The sequence below is a fragment of the Rhynchophorus ferrugineus genome, unplaced genomic scaffold (assembly GCF_030347505.1).
Source record: "Rhynchophorus ferrugineus isolate W39M unplaced genomic scaffold, kcgeb_rfMv2 rfM4, whole genome shotgun sequence".
NCBI lineage: Eukaryota > Metazoa > Arthropoda > Insecta > Coleoptera > Curculionidae > Rhynchophorus > Rhynchophorus ferrugineus.
Window position 1 is genome coordinate 32690493 of NW_027472583.1, and position 22886 is coordinate 32713378.

Here is a 22886-nt window from a genome sequence, read left to right on the forward strand (position 1 = left end):
AGTCCCATCCCAGCTGGAACAGTGCATCATTTAAAACTCTTGCAATATTTAGACCAGCATTATTAAGTAAGAGAATCACTTTGCGTCTGATGATATTTTTGATGTTTTCTACAATAATACGTCGTTTAGTGTGTTCAATTAATATAGGTAAACATCTACAGTAACAATCTAATTCGGTTTTAGTAGCTCATAATACATATCGCCTTACTAACCCATGGCTTTTTGTGTCTAAGATTTCTGCAGTAGCACCGGCATCTTTTTTTACCTACCGCAGTATTTAAACGGTTCGAAATCGTATTTGCAGCCAATTCGTATTGTGGCCATTCTCCCTTATTTAGGATTTTTCCCACAGTATGGCTATATGGGGAAACAACCGATTCCTCCACTGCTAAGATGTCTGAAAGTTATTTGAGAGTTTGAGCTGAATATTTATCTCGTCTTCCACTTTATTGTCTTCGAACTTGTTTGGCCCTCCAGACGCCGTTATTTGACATTGACATTAAAATCGCCATCTTTAAATCATTAAAATCCAAAACCAATAATTGGAATATACCGAAGTCTTCACCATAAGTCTTTAAGTTGTTTCATGGACTTCATCAACAAATTTATTCAAATCAAACAACAAAAGTCGAATATTGCAATTTTTAGTCCTATGATTAACGCATTTATACCATGGAATTTAATAGTTAAGTTAAATTAAAACAAAATGTAATGCAACTTACATTAAACGTTGATACTTTCTATATTACATGTATTTTATATAGCTTCTACCTAAAAGTTTATAGTACCGATAGATCATGAAAAATGGAAAAATAAAACAAACTAACAACAAATGTTTTGTTAATCATTTATTTTGAGTTACCAATCCTGCAGGACCACGCGCCAAACCACCTTGTCCTTGTGGCACCATCCTCATCGGCACGAATCCAAGCTCAGATTTAGGGATTCCATACAACTTCAACTTCTCTTCAAACGTTTCCAGTAAATCGTCATGTGCTTTACACACCCTGGCCAACTCATATTGAAGATCACTTATTGTAGCATTCTTTCGCGACAGGATGTCCTATAAATATTGTTGAAATTAACATGTATTAATCTTTAAATTCATGTCCAAATATTTTAATAGTTTAATTACATTATTTATAAATAACAATATATATTTGTCAATAAAAAATATAATAGTTAAAACCAGGGTTAATGTTAATTTGATATAAATATTGTTTGTTTAACACTATTTAAGAGTCATACACTCATCATACATAAAATTAATTGAAGAACCAATTTGTATAAAAAAGACGTTTGTTTATGCAATGGAATATAAATCTATTCGATTCATGTTTCATTTAATGTTACAACCTTCTCCTATATTTTTCTCAGCCAAAATTTGGTTCAGCATTAAGATGTAAACCGTTCACCGACAAATTTTAATATCAAAATAGAATATCTGTATATCGCATAAGTGATACATACCTAAAATGTTAGAAAATTAACCGAGTTATATTACAAAAATGTTATTACATCTATTGAGCTCTCTCAATATTTCCTTTATATTTTCGTCATAAAATGTATCAGTGACGTTCACTAGCAATAGCTTCAACTTTGATCATGATTAACTTACTTCATTCTTGACCCTCTCCTATGTTTTTTAAAAGGGTTTAATATTGTAAAACTGAAAATCATATTTCTTTATATAAACGATTCTCTATATAGCTATATTTTCTGAGAATTTTTGGTTAATATTTAGCTACTTAACGTAAGGTACAACAATTATCACCATTAAACAATTAAACACCATTAAGAAATAGTAAAAACCTAAAGACCGATATATAATATATATTTATCATTTTTAAGAATATTGCACACACAAAGCGATATGACACTTGGCATAGATAAATTTTATATTGAGGAGAAGTATACGGAGCTAAATTTTTAATATAATATGTGCAAAAAAATAACTAAAATTAAACCAAATAAAGTGCATACAAAACAAGCAACCTCACTCACTTTCGTTGCAGTCTAGCGTAAAAAAATAAAAGAAATGAAACTTTATATAAAAACCAATGAGGGAAAATATAATTTTATTTCATTTTCAATAATGCTTAAGTTTATGTATTCCTTTTGATAATTAAATGGAAATATGAACACATGCAAGTTCCGACCAATAAACGAAAAAGCGTTCTTATACTACCGAAAAAGTAATATAAGACTATAGAGAGTACATTTGAGTTAATATTTTACATTTTTGGTAGTGACAATACATTAAGGTACAGACGTTATTGAAAGGTATAACAGACAAAATAATATGAACGATATGCAATTTAATTCGAGTAAATCTTGTTAAATAATAGCAAAACTACTTCGATATGAATAATGTATCGTATATCTATTTAAGAAATAGTACTAAGAAATTTGCCGACAACATAGTAATCATAGCAAAAGATGCATCTTTGTCTAAAGCTGTAGAAAAAGTACAAGTAGCGGTTAATAAGATCTACAAATTGACTAGAGGTTGGAAAATACAACTTAATAGCTCCAAATATCTCCATGTGAATATTGCGTTGCGAGGAAATGACAAAAACCTAATTATATCACTTGACGGATACCCGACTTCTCAAGCAAAATCTGCGAAATACCTCGGAATAACAGGTCAATTGAAAAGTCCCCAGCCTGACACATAGATGGCCCTACTAGAATTAAATCCATATATTTTTAGTAAGCCCTAACCCTCAAAAGATGCGTGTATAAATTTGAAAACTGTCGGATTATTAGTTTGTGAATTATAGCATTTTGAGTAAAGCAACTTTTGTTATTGTGAAAAAAATGAATATATAGGAATTTCGCGTGTTGAAAAATATTGCTTTTTGAAAGGAAAAAATACAGTTGAGGCAAAAACTTGGCTTAATACCGAGTTTCGAACACTGCCCCAGGAAAATCAACCATCAAGGATTTATATGCTGGATTTATATGTTTAGACGTGGTAAAATGAGCACCGAAGACGGTGAACGCAGAGGACGCCCAAAAGAGGTTGTTACCGAATAAAACTTTTAAAAAATGCACAAAATGATTTTGAATTACCGCAAATTGAAATTGAATGAAATACCAGACACTCATATCAATTGAACGTGTACATCATATTATTCATGAATATTTGAATATGAGAAAGCTATGTGCAAAGTGGGTACCGCGCGTGCTCACTTTTCACCAAAAACAACGACGAGTTGACGATTCCGAGCAGTGTTTGAAGATGATCAAGCGTAATAAACCCGAGTTTTTGCCTCGATATGTGACAATGGATGAAACATGGCTCCATCATTTCACTCCGAAGTCCAATCGACAGTCTTCCGAGTGGAACTGCACACGATGAACCCGCTCCAAAGCGTGGGAAAACGCAACAATCGGCTGGCAAGATTATGGCGTCTGTGTTTTAGGATGCGCTTGGAAAAATTTTCATTGATTACCTTGAAAAAGGAAGGACCATCAAGAGCAACTATTACATAGCGTTATTGGACCGCTTGAAGGCGGAAATCGCCGAAAAACGGCTGCATTTGAAGAAAAAGAAAGTGGTGCTTCACCAAAACAATGCACCGTGTCACAAGTCAGTGAAAACGATGGCAAAAACTCTTACTCATCCACCGTATTCTCCAGATCTGATCATTTTAAAGAATATACTTTTTAAAGCAAATAATAAAATCAAGGAAGACTTATTATTACAATATGTGTATTTAATAATGGCAAGATGATAATAAAAATACTGTTAAGACTACAAAAGTTGATTGAAAAAGGTAAACGTTGGAATAACAATTAATTAGCTTTTGTTAATCATAACATTTATTAATAGTTTATTGCATATATATTGTTCTTTGTGCTGGAGACAGGAATGATTAATAACACCTTCGGTTTGGATAACCTCGATTGAAGAAGAAATCGACAAATGATGGAATTGTGAACACATGTTAGATAGACTGGTGCTTAGTTATTATTATAGCTTAGTTATTCACTTGGGTGAAACTTTTTGAATGTGGGATTTCCAAAACAAGGTAATAAGAATGTATCAACTAAAGGTGTAATTAATATACGATAACACTAGAAAATATTATTGTAGAGTGTGAAAGATTTATATTCACAAATATGTGTGTAAATATGCAGAATATATATCCGCATTTGCTTAAAATGTATGAAGAGAGAACAAATACCAACTGTTTTGCAAATATGGCAAATGTATTAGGGAGAATGCAGTGATTAAATCTAGTTTCATCAAAAAAGATGTATACAGATAGTAACAGAACAATCTGAAGAGAAATACAATGATATCAAAATAACTACAAGGAAAGGCTGTACTGAAGCAAACAAGAGCTAAGCATAAAAGGTAAATGTGCTCTCTAATGAAAGTAAAATATACTACTTACAACCCTAACCTACAAACTATTATACCTGTATAATTAATTGTAGCTTTAAGTTCTATGTTATAATGTTAAAATAAATTATATTTATTAACAGTATTTTTATTTAATTCTTTTATTTAAATTAGAATATTGTTGTATTGTAAAGCCAAAATAAGCTAAAACTGAGAGTTGATGTGGCAACATTGCGATTTCTTGAAGTTGTTTGAGTTCAGTGTTTAATTGAACGGACCATACATCCTTAACTTAACGGATTACGGTCGAGTTTTGGCCACTACGCGGTCACTAGTATAAATTAAGATCCATGCTCTCACCACTGAAGTGTTGAATCTGCGACTATCCTACCAGAAAGAGAACTAACAACACTGTGCTAAAAAGACAACTGTTTATGTTGACTAAATACTTAAGAGGCATTCTAGTCTAAAAATTTTAATAAATCGATTATTTAATCTTTATAAAGCTTTTTACTTTTACGAATATGGCCCTAAAAGGATTTGTCAAATATCTGATACGCAATTCATAGATTTCATAATACCCGATATATCCACTGAACCGATTTACTAGAAATTTAGTATGAACATTCTCTATTCGTCAGTCAAAACAAAGTAAAACTAACGATTTTTACTATTTTTAATTTAAAAATTTGCTTAATTCTTAGTTAAAATAATATTGTACATAGATAAATAGGTTTAGGTATGTATTAAGCTAACTTCTGTGTTTATAGTAAAATATAAAATAGGTATAGTAGATAGGTTAAATAAAGTAGAAGATAGATTTTTGTTTATTTTTATATAGTTATTACAACGATTAAGTAAGTTTGATTATTTTTTACTTTTTAGTGAGTTCCCTATTTATTTTTTGATGTCGGTTCAATTTTTTGTCAAAAATATTTTATTTTTCTCTTTTGAGTGTTAGATACTTCTCAATAAATTACGTAGTTATTTTATTAAGTATTACAATGGGTAGGTCAAGTAAAGGTGTAAAGGCGTAAAGCCGGAAAAATAGAAACAAACAATGATTGAAAAGAACAAAAGCTTCAGGCGCCGGTGTCAGCTACCTGGCCTAGGTGATTTGACAAATGTTCTAACCAAACTAGAATAACTAGAAGTTGTTGCCCCCACCGGGAATCAAACCCGCGACCTCCGCGGGTGAGCTGAACGACCTAACCATTACACCATAGAAGCAGTTGCCTGCAGTATTTCTACGGCTTCTCATATGATATGATTGGTACTCAATTTCCCCGGATTTCATCACGGAGGAATAGGTGAATATATATTAAAAAATGTATATACAGTACAATCTTAATTTACAAATTAGTTATTAAAACACAAGCAAGGCGAGTACGGGATTAATACGTCAATATGTATTTCCCCAATTAAAATAAAACCGATCTACTTAAATTAAACTTAACAATGCACTTATACACTAAACAATTTCGAGTGGTTTGGTTCACTTCAATCTTTTGATTTCCTGCGTGCCTAGTAAATAATGGATAGTAAAAATATTGTTTATTAAATTTAATTTGAAAAAATACCTAAGATTTATGCCTCTAGACTAGAATTCCCCTTTAAAGCTAGAAGTGAGAGGCTATTATCGCATCTATCATTTGTCAAATATAGCAACTTCAGGCAATAATTACTGCAATAAAAAATGCCAAATTATATTTCTACACTTAATAATATCGTTTCATATTAACCCATTTCGTTTTAAATCATTATATCTTCATCTCCAAAATAAAAAGTTGTACCTAACTGTTTCAGAACATAATTTCATGGAACTGTTAACTTCTTTGTATTTTTTTACATCCTTTATGCAAATATATGCGGGTCAATGATAATGTTATTCTCTTGTCCTGAGCTCATAACACGAATTAAAAACTTGGACAGTAAAAAAAGCGATGAAAACACCTTGTTTTTACGCTGAATGCATTTTATGGAGACATTTTCTCTAGTCGATGCCGACCTAATTCGAGGGAAAACAAATGAACGAACGAGGGAAACAATAGAAAAGCAGACGCATCGATGGTTGCTTAATGTTGCGAGGTAGGCGTGGTAGACGATAGATAAACAGTAACGACAGAAATGAACGACACCCCAGGGAAGACGGGCGGCATCGAAAAATGGTGCTGAGTTAAACGACAAGACCAAGCCCATGAAGTTCGCGTGTACCTAAATATTCTTCAGGAGTATTGATTTGGCTGATATAATTTTAGTCTGTTTTGGATTGTAAATAAACAGAAGCGAATTATCTTACAATCCCTGAAAATATATACACAGGACATTTATATTTTCACGACTAACTATTATAAATTGGCTATATATGTTTCATTATATTTAATTATAGTAATAGTATCTTAGAATGTTACCGCTAGTGGTTGGAATAGTAATATTTAATAATAGTAATAGTATCTTTGAGTGTTACCGCTAGTGGAAGGAATAGTAATAATGTGCAGATTTATAATTAATTATATTTTTCTCTTGTTAAAATATAGGCTTACAAATTAGCGAGGAGTATTCATTTTAGAAACCCTATAGCGTTCAAATTCAAATCCCAAAGTATACACTCAAGTCAGAGATATATATTGGTGAAAAGGCTAAGTATCACTTTAAACAACTGTTAGGTAACCTAACCCAAATCTTAAAGTCGACGGTTTTGACACTTAGCAATATAAAATAGTTATCTATTCAATATTATCGATTTTCTCAATGTATACAGAAAATTGCGCTTTTGACATTCATTAATTTTGTTTTTTGATGTGAAGAAATCTAGTGTAGAAGTCCATCTAACACTTTTAGAAACTTATGTAATCCTTAAGAATCATCTAAGGTAACAATCATATCTCAGTTGTCGGTTATTGGTTTCCACGATTTAAGTTTTAATTTTCACGTTCAGGCAGCTTAGCAGTTGATGATACTAGATCAACTATTTCAAGCCGCTTACATCTTATGGGAAAGATGCAAGAAGGGGGGAAATGTCCACTAACGAATTAACTGAGAATTCCATTTCTACATCGCAGTTTCATTAATTGTCAGAAAAAAACAAAAGTGATTCTACTTGGACAATACCATAAGTGATTAGAGTCATGGATTCATTCAGTAGAATCGTTCATATCGACACCGAAGCAGATTATCTATGTTATGGCTATCCATGTTATTATCCTGTCCTGCTGGGATCTATAGTACAGTGAGATTAGGAATGTTTAGTTTAACATCTTCAACCACGAAAGTACATTCTTTTTCTTAAACAACATAACTTGTTTATAATTTAACAAATATAATTTTGCGCATATATAATTATGGTTGAAAATCGTAACTATCATATTCTTCCACTAATAGCATAAAAGTAAATGCTCCAAAAACAATATATGAAAGCTAAAAACAACAATCGCAAAGACACTTTTATAAAAAGAACTAGGGGTATAACAGCATCATAGATTTGAACTAAACTCAATTTTTTTAGAAATAGATCACGCAAAAGTTCAGAAGATTTAAAACCATCAAGAATAATTCATTGAAATTGGTATACGTCGAACACAATCATTCTAACTATATAAGTTAAAGATGTAGAGTAAGCCAGGACATTAGGTCAGATAATGGATCAAAATTAGCCTGGATTGATCGAAAAAATAACGGAGTGTAACTATCTATTCGAATATCTTATGGATTTATGGATTTCAGTTAATTAATAGATAAAATAGTCCTTATAAATACTTGCATATACGCTGGTCCCTTTTTCACTTTAAAGAGGCCTTTATTTATAGAAATTAGTGTAATATATAGTGTGGGGCAAAAGTCCTGCTACTATTTTAATTGCGCGCCATCTTGGTTGTGTAACGTTTAGTTCAGTTTCGCTTTAACCTTTGTGTTATGTAAACATCCAAATTATTACGGATAAATATACACCACAAGAACGAACAGAAATAGTGACAATATTTATTGAAAATTGTTATTGCCACTCAGCGGAAATTGTGTCAATGGTTGTATATTAATCAAAATATTAGACATCATTCTGTAGAAAATTTTCCCATATTTCTGACCAGATGGCAATACCGTGCCGAAATAATCATGTTTGTTTAGCTGCGACCCAATCATAAAACTAGTGCCGCATTGCATCTATCTGAAGAAGTGATAATCACAAGACCGTATGTTTGGTGAGTACAGTGAGTGAGGCAAAACTTTCCATTCTAGATAAAACAGCGTATCCTTTACAACTCTTACAACGTGTGACCGACCGTTATAGTTAGAAGATCACTTTGCCTCTATTACATTTTTTCTAACAATACGTCATTTATTTAACTCAATCGACTGTACTCATTTGCAATACCAAGTTTTCATTCGATTTTAGTTGGTCGTAGTTAATATACTACAACTTGCTGATAGCTGTAAACGCCTGAAAGCAATTAATTAGTCAACTGTGAAGCTGTCTGAGAATTCTTTGAGTTTAATCTGGGTTTCATCAAAATGTTTAGTCCTCGTTTTTTGTCATTAACATAAAAACTACTACTTTTAAATTGTTAAAGCCAAAAGCGATGATTGAGATATGACAGAGTAGCATCACCATAAGTTTCTAAAATTGTTTGATATGGCCTCGACAGCAAATATTGCAAACAAAATTTTCAGCATTCTATGATTTTACACACCGAATAACTCGTACTAAGTTAAAAACAATTATTTTATATATTATTATCTTACATTTATATAGTAATTATTATATTATATATTATTATTATTTATATAATACTATTATTTTATATTTATATAGAGAAATGTAAAAATTATCAATCCATTTAACTTATTTAGGTTAGATTAACAGTTTTTACAATGATATTTCGCATTTTCAGCTATAGATCAATATGCAGACAAGCAACTAATATTATAAATATCCGAAAATAAATCTTAAATAGCACTAAAAGAATTAGCAATATTTTTCAGACACAATAATACAGTTTTTACAGCTTCTTTTAAATAAAGAACTAATTATTAGATCAAACCATAATAAGGTATTCAAGTTAAATATAGATATATTTATTTGGTAAAAGCTTTTAAAACTTTATTTTACCTATTAGTGCCAAATTTACAAAATAAACAGCTACGAAATTACGAACGTAAAAACAAAGTAAATTATACATACGTCCAATTGTTTATTAGATTTTTCCGGAGGTTGCTTCATTGCAGCCGTTAATTCTCCAATTATGACTTCTTTATGTTCTGCCATCTGACTTAGAGTTTGTATCCTCTTTTGTAACAGGACATTCTTCACACCGGTCTTCTGCTGAACCTCCAAAATAGCATTCACGAATCTTTTATGTAGTTCATCTCTTTCCTTCTCCAACTAAAACAGAATAAAAGCTAATAAAAAATTTTAAACACTGCCCCGTGACTTAGATCACTTGGTTACCTTAGAAAATCTCAGTTCCAGGGCATCGTTCGACCACCGGAGATCCTCAAGATCTTTTAAAGTTTGGCACAGCTTCGATTTAGTGTTCTACAAGTGATGAATGATGACTGTCAAAAATAAAAATGATTATAATATACTCACAGCCAACGAGATCTTGTCTTTTTCATAGTTTTGCAATTGTCTCTTGTACTCCTTAACGTCATCTAAAGCCTGCTTCAAAGGAGCCACCAATTTCTTGTTTTCAGCTGTGAGGTCCGCCACTTGCTTGCTCATCCTTTCATTTTGTTTACGTAAAACTTCCATTTGATCCTTCGAGATTAGTATGAACATTAATTTTTTAAAAATACAAAATTATAAAAGTTGGCCTAAATAAAAGTTTTATTGTGAAAATTCGGTACAATGTATTTTATTCAAAGTATTGTCCATCGATAGCTGCTACTTTTTCCTATTTTTTCAGGCAATTCACGGATTCTATCTCGATAGAACGATGGGTCTTTCGAGGCTATCCACGAATCGACCGATTTTTGATATCCTCATAAGATATGAATTATAAATAACAATCAAAACGAACAAAGACTGGAGAAAACGACGGCTTATAGCATTTCTCATTTTAATGTTTCCATGTATGTTTTCACCGATTTTGTAATATGTAATATGCTGAAGAATAACATTGTTGAGTCTTTGCTCATATTCCGACCGTTTGTGGTGCAGTGATTTGCTCAAGAAGATCAATTGTAGTCGATAACGATCTCTATTGATAGTTTCATTAGGTTTCAATAGCTCATAGTATACAACACCCAGTTGATCCCACCAAATACATCAGGTCGGAGCTATGAAAATTCGGCTTATTGATGATGCTGATTACCCATAGGTGGTCCCCATATTTTTTTATTAAGATTATCGTAATAGATCCACTTTTCATCAACAGTTACAATATTATGCAAAAAACCTTTATGATTTTTTTATTGTCTCGGTTTCAGTTCATACGGCACAAATTATGCAAGCTTTTGGATCATTCTCATATTCTTCAAGCGATTGGAAACGGTAGCTTGTGTTAGATCCAAGTAACACCTAACTTATTGAGTTAAGCCGTCAGATCCTAGTCTACACATTTTTCCCCATTTAGAACGCTCTTTTTCTTCAATGTTAAAATCGCTGATTTTAATGTCAAAATCAGTACTCATGTTGAAATTGATGAAGCTTGTATGGTTCACACAGCATTCGATGATCTTCAGCCGCCTATTTCTTCACATGAAAGAAAGAAATCTTTCCCGCAAATTCATGTACATTTTTAACGCCCTGAAAAAAAATGTATTCACACTTCGACAAAATGACACATACTGAAAAGTGATGCAATTTATAACACAGTAACACAATCTGTTGTGAATCCTTTAAAACTAATTTATAAGCCAATAAAAAAGTATATTTGGAGAAATAACTTGTTACGTGGAACCAAAGAAGAAAAATTTCATGGTGACCAATTGTTTAGTGGGAATTTTCCAAAATTTCTGATTAAAACAAACCTATAAAAATGAAATTTGAGTCCAAGAACATCTGGTATTTTTACGTTCACGTTCTATGACGATATTTTTGAGGAATATTCCGATTCGATTTCCTCGAAAAAAAATTAATTAAGTCTGAAAAATTGTATTAAAATTTTAACGATCAAAAGGATATTTTTGTATTGTATACTCGATCAATTTTTCAGTGGCAATAAACGGTGAAAATTCCCTCCACAAGACCTAGTACCGCATCCTAATGATTTTACAATAATGGGAATAAAACAAATTGATCTCGAGCACGATAGCTCATTGGCGAGGCGATTTTCGTGCTGCCACATTATTCAGCTAAAATTTTATACTCTATTCGGGCAAAACTGATTTATAACGATTCCGATTTCAAGCCATGAAGTCTTTATAACTCCGCGGAGTAAAAATAGAATAGAAATTTGACGTCACAAGGTCAGGAATTAAAGAAATCCTTACGTTGGTTCGGCCATCCGATGTCCTCTTGCTTCATTAGCAATAATTATTATATATCTGATTATTTGTTCGAGGAAATTTACTGAGTAAAATCTGTACTAAATGTATACGAAATTAATCAAATAAAGGTTATATTTTTTAATATTATTTATTACACTGTTACTGGTCATTGCCGACTAACCTACAATTTGTCTTTACAATAAATTAAATCTACGTATACATCTAGGAGAAACCACCAACCCCATCTTAGTCTCTAGTGTAATAATGTTTACGTATTAACACTAGTGTTTTTCTATTAAATACACTTCATTACATTATACCACATAAGATCAAATGGTTTGGGTCCGTGTCCTGGTGTTACCCAAGAGTAATATTACTTCAGTATTGACATGAGAATAAAGACTTTCCTCATGTCTCTTTGCAATTCTCTTGATTTCCTGAGTGACAGTCGGTACCTAAAGATATAATCAGTCTTGTAGTATTTCGGTGCACCTACAATACTTGTGTTGTACTTATATTACTTTTTGCGGTAAATCTAAGTTGTCATTAGATAATAAGGTCTTGCTGTATAAGTCAATACTTAAACCCATTTGGACCTACGGTATTGAACTGTGGGGTACTCCTAGTAAATCTAACATAGATATCCTCCAGAGGTTCCAGAATAAAGTGTTGCGAGTCATCGTCGATATTATATTACGTGTCCAACAAACTGATTCAGCGTGATATCCCCATAGAATGAATAACGAGTATGATTCGGAGTGTTAGTGTGAGGTACTCTAAAAGACTATTAGTGCATCCCAATGCACTGGCCAAAGAGTCAAATGTGCACTATGATAGTGATATTCATAGGCCCAAACGCAATCTGCCATACGAACTGATTGATAGACACATAGAGTGAGATTTAATAATGTCTAGAATAAGCTAGAATAGTTTTTAGAATAAGTTCGGATAGACTTTAAAATAAGTATAATAGTATCTAGAATAAGATTTAGATAATAAGTTGTACAGTAGATCACTTACTGAAGTGATGTACTTGTCAGGATAGTTATATTATATAACTGAAATCATATAATAATATTTATTGCCCACTGGAAGATTGTTGGCGTTCCAGGAGATTAATAAAAAAACTTTTCGCGGAACATCCCCATAATTGAACTATATAGGTTTCAGTATTTGCTTATATAATAGCAATTTATTATGTACTGATAATTATGACTTTCTTCCAATTAACCAACACATTTCCTTCCTATTTTAACTCCTTTTTTAAATTCTTTCCTTTTTTTACATGTTCCTTCCAGTGCAGTTTTGAGATCGTTTTTCGTCAAGATACATTCGGAGATACTAAGTGTTGTTGCTATATGGAATGATAATGTTATTTATTATAATAGGTGCTTATGCGTGAACTGCACATGCATAGATTTATCTTCTTTAATTTTTATTTTAGGGTTTTATATATTTTAAGTTTGGGTCCATTTATTTATATTGTTACTTTATTGTTGCAATTTTCGTGCGGCTTCTTCCCTATTGTCTCCAACAGCAACATCACAGCAACATCAGTAAATGTTGTCATAGTGATATTTTACATTTGTAGCATATCATATACGTCAATTAGTTAAAGAATTAGACCCAATAAACTTCCTTGTGGTACAACTGCTTAAGCTTCTTTTTTTGTAAAGTAGATTTCCTTTTATTCGACTCTAAATATTCTGGGTGTAATGTAAGACTTCATTGCATTGCTTCGGTAACATTTTCTGTAGCTGTAGTATTTTATCGAAGACTTGTACCACATCTAACTATTTTACCTTCATAAGCTTCTTCAATTACATCTGTTATTCTATGCTCCTGTTTAATTGCCAAGTTTTGTTAACAAACCCAAACTGATGTGTAGGTTTTAGGATTTTTCTCATTTTAATACACAAAAATATGTTAACGGAATTTTCCCGTTATGTAGAAAGTAGAATATCTTTAAATCTTTATTCATTTGTTAAATTGAATTATTTAAACAATACAATTTTAAAATTGGTTCTGCGCAAAACAACGATAAATACATATGTGGCTGGAGAAAATTTGGAAGACCTAGAATCGTTAATTAGAAAATACACAGTATCTACAAAATATATAAAGCGTTTTTAGGATAATTTAAGAATTTATGTTTTTAAAAATTAAAACAACAATGAGAAAATAAAAGACTGAGTTGTCGCCTCTATATTTTTGTGGGATCTACCACTCTTGCCAACACACACAGAGAAACAATTGTTATACAATATATATGGTCTCTTTTTCCTCGGACTGTTAGTCCTAGTTAGAAAAACTGAGTGCACAATAGCAAGAGTGCTGCTTATTTCTTTTTTTTTTCAAATGTAGACTTTACCCTAATGAGGACTACTAAAACTAGTGGCAGAATCTCGTGCATCTGCTTCCATTGATCTCATTGCACGTGCATTATTTTTAGCATTAGGGTAGAAGCTGATACGTCGCGTGTTACCTTCTCTTCGTGTTTATGGTTGATATGAATTATCGCTATAGATGTTACCTTTTATGATTTTCCGTCGTTATTATTGACTACTGCTTTCTAAGATTGTTCGGTTTAATCCGCTATTGCTATTAACTGGCATTGTCATTTTCTGTAATTTATATTATAAATGCAATTATTTATCAGTATTATCGGTACTATTATTTATCAGAACGATAATCTATCAGCTCAATTAGTTAATCGTATTTTTAGCTGCCAATTCAACAATTTATCAACAATCAATATTAACCGTCAGTACCGTTATATTTAACTATTACCTGACATTAGAAGCATATGTCGTGATAATTACCAATTATTGTTATATTTCACATAAATTTTTAATTTAACCCTTGTGAGTGAAAATGGGTTCCTCAGGTACATGTTCATTTCATTATCAGAACTCTCACCCAACACCTCAAGATCTCGCAGGCTTAGAATTTTCGTTATTTATTAGCTGTTATATCAATTATTTTGATTTCTGTTTATATTTGTTTAAGATGTTAAATTATTTTATTTAAATATAGCTTTTATGTTACGCTCGGTCCAAAAAAATTTGGCCCTATGTGATCTTAATGTAACAAGCAACAACAAAAATACCAGAAGAAAGATTTGAAGATAAAAAGAGTAAAACGATGATCGAATGCTGGTATCGGAGCTGATAAAGCAAATGGAGAAGTTAAGAACATCAAAAATTAACAGTTTAGTTATTGACTTGAATAATGACTCAAAAAGTAGCTGAATGAGGCTGTAGGGGAGTGCGATTACGATCCAATGCTGGGTGATTAGAGTGTAAATAATACGGTAATGATTAACTAATAAATAATTAAACAGAAGAACTGCAGAAAATCGTTATTGTGGAATATGAAACATTTGTATGAGCATTTAGTTAGAATGCGTAAGAAAAGAATACTATTTTGAAGATATGGCAACTACATAACTACATTAGAGAGAATGCAGTGATTAAATATAATTTTATCGAGAAAAATGTACACATGTAATAACAGAAAAATAATGAAAATCAAACACAGTGATATTAAAATGACTTGACAAGGAAATGCATCAACGAAGTAAACAAGAACTAAAATTAAAAGGTAATGAAAGTAAAGTACATTATTTGGATATAAAATTGTTAATCAAGTTTATTAGACCTCCAAGGAATATCACTACATAAAAAACGTGCCTAAAACTTCTACCTCGTGGGTGGCGTGGAAAAGAGCTCAATATAAATATAATAAAACAACCCTAACATACAAACTAATGTGGCTATTTAATTAACTGTAGTAGTAGTTTAAGTCCTTCGATAATATATACATTAGATGTAATATAATGTTAAAATAAATCATATTTGATTAAAAAAAATTTGTTTCATTAATCTGTTTACCTTAAAATTTTGTTATATGTCGAAGCCAAAATAAACTCAAAGTTGATGAGACAACAGTGCGACGTTCTGACGTCATAAATGTTGACGAGGTGAATTCACTGTTGTTTTGAATGAACCTTAATAATGGATATTGGCACCAAACGCATATCCACATGACTAGATCAGAAAATGAACCCAATTCAATATTAAAAAAAATAACAAAATATAAGAAGAAATCCTCACAGAGATAATCAACCAAACATCATACGAATATGATACAGTAGTGTGACGTTTTCTTACTTTCGCAGCTAAAATTACCCACTGGGCGAAGGCGTTTTAAGTGCTCTGAGGTCATAAAAGAAAATATAACTAAATTAGTTGACTAAATGCATGGAAGATGACTAGGTCAAGTACTGATATAGTTTCATTATTCTTAACGTATCCTAATTTGAACAAGACAAAATCAATTTTAATAAATAGAATCTTGAGTGAATAAACAAAAATTTAATGAGTATAGTTAACTTGAAATAAAATTATTATAAAGCATAAATTACGAATCATCGTTTTGAATAGGATCCGAGACAAACGAGTTTTTATTGCGCTATACAATTATTTGCAAATATCCAATGATGAGTAAAGTAACATTTGTGAGAATCGTTATTATAATACTTCGATTAAAACTGCCGCTGAAAATTTTCGGTTGGTGTGTGAATAAAATATATCTATAATCAATCCAAAGTTTTCTGTACATACGTCATCAAGATGTTTAATGTACTGCCTGCCGAAATTTGTAAATTCATTTTTTATAGTTAAAAGAGACACAATGCTGCCTGATAAGTTCGAACATGTAACCGAACTAGCCTGTCAAAGTCACCCGGTTGTCAAAGGTATGCAAAATTCTTCAAAATGATAGTGATAAGAGGTTATAAACCGGCAAACATTATTTTAATGCTTTGCTTGTTTTGATAAATTTCAAATCGCTGCTTATTATTACTCTGATTGGAAATTCCGAAGCGAGACAGAACAGATTATGTCTCTAGTCAATTTCTTTGAACAGGAACGACATAATGTATAATGCCAGTGCCAGAATCTTGCCAGTAAAATTCGTTAGAGAGGTAAGAATTTTTACTGTTAAATATTAAATTTGTTGAAAATATATTTTAGCGTGTTGCAGCTACACTAAATATTAGTATTGAGACGGTTACCGATATATCTCAAAAAATAAAAAATATGATCTTCAATTGACCGAAAGATATCCTTCCTCATACGAAGCGGGTGACAAATCAAGATCAGCTTGATGTTACCTCTATCAAAGATTAAATATACGAAATGTATAAACACAGTGAGTAGTTTTTCAATACAAACAATTCAATACAATTATTTCAAAACAAACTGTTAGTCTGAAAAATATCGAATAGATTAAATGGAACTTCCAGGTATCGCTATTAAAAGAATATAATTTTTAACATATAATAAAATGAAGCAAGACTTATTATCTCAATGTATATATTTAGAAGAGACATGGATATTTCAGATAGAGATCAATATACCCAACCGTCACTCTTGGCAAGACAATAATAAAAATAGTGATATTACAACAAAAGCAGATGGAAAAACGTGAATGTTGGAATACCAATTGATTAGGTTTCATCAGTCATAACATTTATTAATAATTGGAGATATATTGTACTTCATGCTGGAAACAGGAATGGTTACTAACACCTTCGGTTTGGATCAGACACATTGAAGAAGAAATTGACAAATGATGGAATTGTGAACAAATGTTAGATAGATTGGAAATTAACGGCTTACTTATTAACTTGAATGAAACTTTCTGAATATGATAGATTCACTGCAGCCAATTTTTAGGACAGCGTGATGAGGGTGGAAACAAGTAAAGGTGAAAATATAATTAATATAAAATAACTCTAGGATATCCTATTCTAGAGTGTAAAGGATGTATGTGCACAGATATGTGTGTAATTGTTGAGAATATACATTTGGTTTAAAGGTGCCAAGAGAGAAAAAATAGTAACTGTTTTGCAGATATGTCAAAAATATTAAGGATAATGCGTGATTAAATCTAGTTTTATCAAGAAATATGTATACAGGTACTAACAGAGCAAACCAAGGACAAATACAGTGATATCAAAATGTCTTTACAAGGAAACACTGTACCGAAGGGCACAAGAACTAAGCGTAAAAGGTAAATATGCTCTCTAAATGGAAGTAAAATATATTACTTGGATATACAATTGTTAGTTAGGTGGATTAGGCCACCAGGGGATACAACTACAAACGCGCCTAGAACTCTAACTCATAGGTGGTGTGGAAAAGAGTTCAATGTAAATATAATCAAACACAACCCTAACCTACAAGTTATTATAACTGTGTACTTAATTGTTGTCCATTGATAATATCGGTATTTAATTTACTATAATGTTAAAATCAATTATATTTGATAGCAGTATTTTTGTTTAATTATTTTATTTCAATTAGAATTTTGCTGTATGTTAAAGCCAAACAACATTGCGACGTTTTGCCACCACAAATTTAGATGACGTATGTACAAAAAAGCTTTGGATAGACTGTAGGTAGACCCAACCGTCAAGGCAACAGGACGGCCCTCTTGTTGCTGCGATAATCACAAGTTCGAATCCCACTAGAGCATGTATGTACGTTCATGTTCGTGATTGTGATTGTCCGTAGGAAAGAGTATAAAATACGACAAGGAATAACCATATATCACGCTAATAACTAAGTGGTATAAGACCGAATGTCTTCTTAATGCCGAAAAGCAGTAATTTGAATCCTACAAGAGATTAAAATGTTTTTTTTAATATTTTTTCCGTGTGTGAGCAAACAGTATCGATAGCGATAACGCGATAGAAAAGAAAATCAACATATCGCGTTAGTTCGAGTTGATAAACATAATCAATAATTTGTGAATTTTTACCTCAAAAGTGTACGAATTATATTACAACAATTTACAAGTTATAACACATCAAAATAAATATATTACAACACAACTAGGGCATCCAAGAAAGACAATTGCTAATAAAATACTGAGGAAGAAGAGGATATAACTAAATTCCGTAAAGCAACTAATGATACCAATAAAATGAAAATTATATTTCTTATGTTTAATTAGAACCACACAAACACCAAAATCCTTCAAAAACCATTAATAAATAGAAAACATATAAAATAGGGATAATATTGTATTAAGCGAATTTAATGTACAAAAGTATAACAAAACAATGAAGATCCAACATTAACAAGAAACGAATATTATATTAGTTGTTGGAATTCGTAGAGTTTAGCAATAATTAAGATGGCGTGAGTAATAGAACATTCTGTTGCTCCCTCCAAGAATCGATTCTTCGAAAAGCAACTGTTCATCAATCTTAGTATATATTCATGTCAAATATTAAATAACAATAACATATTAGGTGCTTGCACGTGTTCTGATTATATTTCCGCTTTAAAAAAGGCAAACTATTTTAATTAAAAAAATTGGCACAATGTATGCAAACTATACTCCATCATTTTAGAAACCCACCTTTTTCTCATCTTTTTGGCAACGTAGCGATATTGTGCCGAAAGAATAATGTAGAAGTGCTCACCAGAAGACGAACTCTGGATGCGGCAGAAATTCCCATCCGATCAGTGTATCTTTATCTTTGTTACTTGGTATTGCTAGTATTCTTGACGTCGTAGCAATGTGTCGTTCAATTTGTTCAAATGACATCGGTAGACATCTTCACTAACAGTTTCATTCGATTTTGGAAGCTTGCAATGCATTATTCTTTGCTAAACACATTATATGTACGGCAAGACTTTATTGCCATGAATATTCAGCTTAAATATCGATGTGGCTGACCCAAACTAACCGATGACTTTTCAAAAATCACACCATGACACTATTCATCGCCAGTATAATAAGCCACAAAAAACTGTTCTTTTTGCAAGTCAAAAAATGAAACCGAGATGTTGAAACGAGATGATTTTCGCTTATTCTCTATCTTTCTAATTTCTGTATCACAGGCAAAGGTCTGGAAATGGTTTATAAAACAACTTCTAAGCTAACTGAAAATTCCTTTTGAACTGAGTTTTCTACCAATATGTCTTGCAAATCACGCTGAATCATCATTGAAATAAAAACCGATAATTGGTATATGACACAGTATCATCATCATAAATGTTTAAAAGTATTTGATTGAATTCGGCAACAATACATTTTACATTAGATATACTTGATACAATCTTAATTTACAAATTAATTTGTGACTAATTTATTACTACATTAATACACAAGAAAGGCGAGTACAGAACTGTCAAAACCAACAAATTTAACTATTTTAACTGTTTAACAGGTTTGCCAACTGTTCACATTGATACTTTGAATTTTCACCAATAGAAACCACTGATTAAAATACACGCAATGATTCAATACTTCAACAATTTTATCGAATTTTAACCTGAATAAATTGTTTCTGCAAAGAAATTCACTTCGCCATTTTAACACATTCCTTGCTGTCGACGGAAAAACCCATCACCATCACCAACAAAACAGTGATCGGTGTCCATCGGAATTTAACAAATTTTTATCGGCAGTGATTGTGTTAATTTAGAAAAAAAAATACTGCCTAGACTCATCGTACTGTAATGGATGTATATGAGTGATTAAAAATAGATATATTACAATTATCAATCAAAGCATCAACTGTTGCAAAGCAAAATATGTATGCTCCTGTCAGGTGTTGCTTTGGTACCTTACGAGAATGGTAATTGGTGAAAAATTATACGTTCTTACGGCACAAGTCTTTTGTACGAAAGATGGGAAAATGTAGTTTTTGAATTTTATTTTAAATAATTGTTTTATTGAAAAAAAACGCTACAAATTAATTGGAACACCTAATTATATCATACGGTAGTTGTTGGAACTTCTATTTATAAATTACAGGTTATATCCAAATATTAGTCAGATCGTTATTGTAATCATATGAAGCCTAATAAGAGAAAGTAAGTAAACTATATGTAAAACAAGGCGGAACAAATTAAACTCTTAAACTATCAACTAACTATGAATGGATTCAGATAACAATTATATGGATTTAAGAAACCAAGAAATAAAATGAAAGAAAAACATCGAATCTCACCTTCAACGTGCTGATCAAAGCTAAGTTGTTCAAAGTAATATCATTGTAGTAGTTCTTCATTTCATTAAATGCTTTGTCATGATGCTTATTCAATTCTGTTATTTGATTATTTTTACGTTCCTCCACTTCTGATATTTCCATACTAAAAAAATTACATCAATATCATTAATCCAATAACAAAACATGGAACACCGTACTCGTGCTGTGTGTGCAACTGGGTTCTTAAATCGTGAAACTTTTTCTCATATTTCAATTCCATCTCTTTCGCCTTCTCTTCAAATTCACCCCTGGCCTCGCTGATTTCTTTTTGGTGCTCCTAGAACCACATAAGCACATTGGGGAATTTCCATAAACAAAAAGGCTGAAAATGTAATTACGATCTTGATATTTTTTATTTGATCTTGAAAGGAAATCTCTTGTTCACGAAGTTGCAGCTTCAGGTTCTTCTTGTCTCTCAGCAATTCCTTTTCTTGCTCACTGTGCTCATCTTGAGCAGTCTTCAACGATACAAGAGCTTCAGCTTTACACTCGGTCAAATTGTTCTGGTGTTCGTACTGAAGATGTTTCACTTTCTGCTTATAAAATTTCAATTCTTCCTCGTTTTTCTCTGCTTCTTCTTCGATTTGTCGATCTTTGTTCCTGTTTCCATTTTACGCGAGCTCATTACCCTATTTTCTAACGAATTGGAATTTGATACCTTAATTTAGCTCTTGCTTCCTCCAGTTCATTACGGCAAATCTCCCAAAACGTTCTCAGCTTGTCCCGCTCCATCTGGAAGAAGTTTCGTTCCTCCCGTTCTCTCTCATTTTCTTCTTTTATTCGATGACAAAACACTTCGAGCTGTTCTCTAGTCATCTGGGTGGTGTCCACGCCATCGATGATAGCCCCTAAAACATTCGATTGTGAAATATGATCGAAAAATGGCCCTGGAACTTACCGGCGCCTCCTTTACCTCCCCCTTTCTTTTTTGGTGGCTGAAAATTAGATAATTTAATATATATTCCATTAAAACATGTACCATTACCATGTTGTCGTTCTATTCAGCGATAGTGTACGAAGTAGAATGATATGAATGAAACCTGTCGTCAACGTTTTGTCAATAATTTTAGTTAAGTGTCACCTAGCAACCAATAAAGTAAGGGAGCATTAAAACTATGATCGTTATACTCTTACGGCAGCAAAAGTAATAAATTAAAGTTATTTGATGTCTAGCTTAAAGAAAATCAAAAGGGAGCGTTGGATATAAAACTAAAACCTAGAATTATATAAATTTTACAAATTAACACAAATATCGAAATAATTAACATCCAAAATGAAATAATTAGTTATATCTTAAGACATCTAAAAATGTATTCAAACCAATAAATTAAATAGTTTAAAAATGTTACATTGATACTAATACAAAAATCAAAATGAGACAATAATTAATTTGCAATAAATTGCAATAGACTGGCACGAAAATTATTATCTAGTTTTTATAGTATAAATGAAACTAACAAAGATGATTCGTTTCATATTCTTCGATTTTCATCAACCATCTTATGTTTTCCAATTTATATATAGAAATATTATTACATATATTAATTTTATGTAGGATTTTTTAAAATTGTACTGGATATAAATAAAACCAAGAAACCATTACTACATTTTAATATTACTACATCAATACAGGGTGTTTAACAGCTTGGGTATATTATATTTCTGTCAATTTATTGGAAAAAATAATGGATGTATACATATTTCACATCATTTACAAAGCGACATTCCGAAAGGAAAGAAAAAATGGTTATTTTATATGACATTTTTTAACCAACCAAATCTGCTTTATATATATATATATATATATATATATATATATATATATATATATATATATATATATATATATATATATATATATATATATATATATATATATATATATATATATATATATTTTAATTTCAGCTTTAATTTACACAGGTTTAAAATAGTATTTAAAACATACCAGTAGGTGTATTGATTTATGTAACAGTCTAATCATAAAGAACCAATATTTTAGCACTAATGTAAAGATACGAGACAGGAGTCTTA

General features: G+C 31.4%; 1 protein-coding gene across 1 annotated transcript; it reads right to left on the reverse strand.

Moving 5' to 3' along the window:
* Window positions 1-833: 833 nt before the first annotated feature.
* Window positions 834-21933, reverse strand: Gas8 (Growth arrest specific protein 8). The gene is made up of 10 exons (XM_076402313.1): window positions 21838-21933; window positions 21751-21787; window positions 21511-21700; window positions 21191-21452; window positions 21011-21129; window positions 20814-20955; window positions 9939-10106; window positions 9798-9884; window positions 9531-9731; window positions 834-1063 (listed from the first exon to the last, which is right to left on the reverse strand). Exons 1-10 carry the CDS (start codon window positions 21838-21840, stop codon window positions 845-847), a joined length of 1428 nt encoding a protein of 475 aa, XP_076258428.1. The 5' UTR covers window positions 21841-21933; the 3' UTR covers window positions 834-844.
* Between the last annotated feature and the right edge of the window lie 953 nt (window positions 21934-22886).

Bases quoted from the DNA above. Each gene is read 5' to 3' on its own strand.
- Gas8 (XM_076402313.1), bottom strand. The intron at 21,130-21,190 runs GTAATTACATTT...ATGTGGTTCTAG, and splicing joins AAATAAAAAATATCAAGATC to GAGCACCAAAAAGAAATCAG. The intron at 10,107-20,813 runs GTGAGATTCGAT...CTAATCTCGAAG, and splicing joins CTTTGATCAGCACGTTGAAG to GATCAAATGGAAGTTTTACG.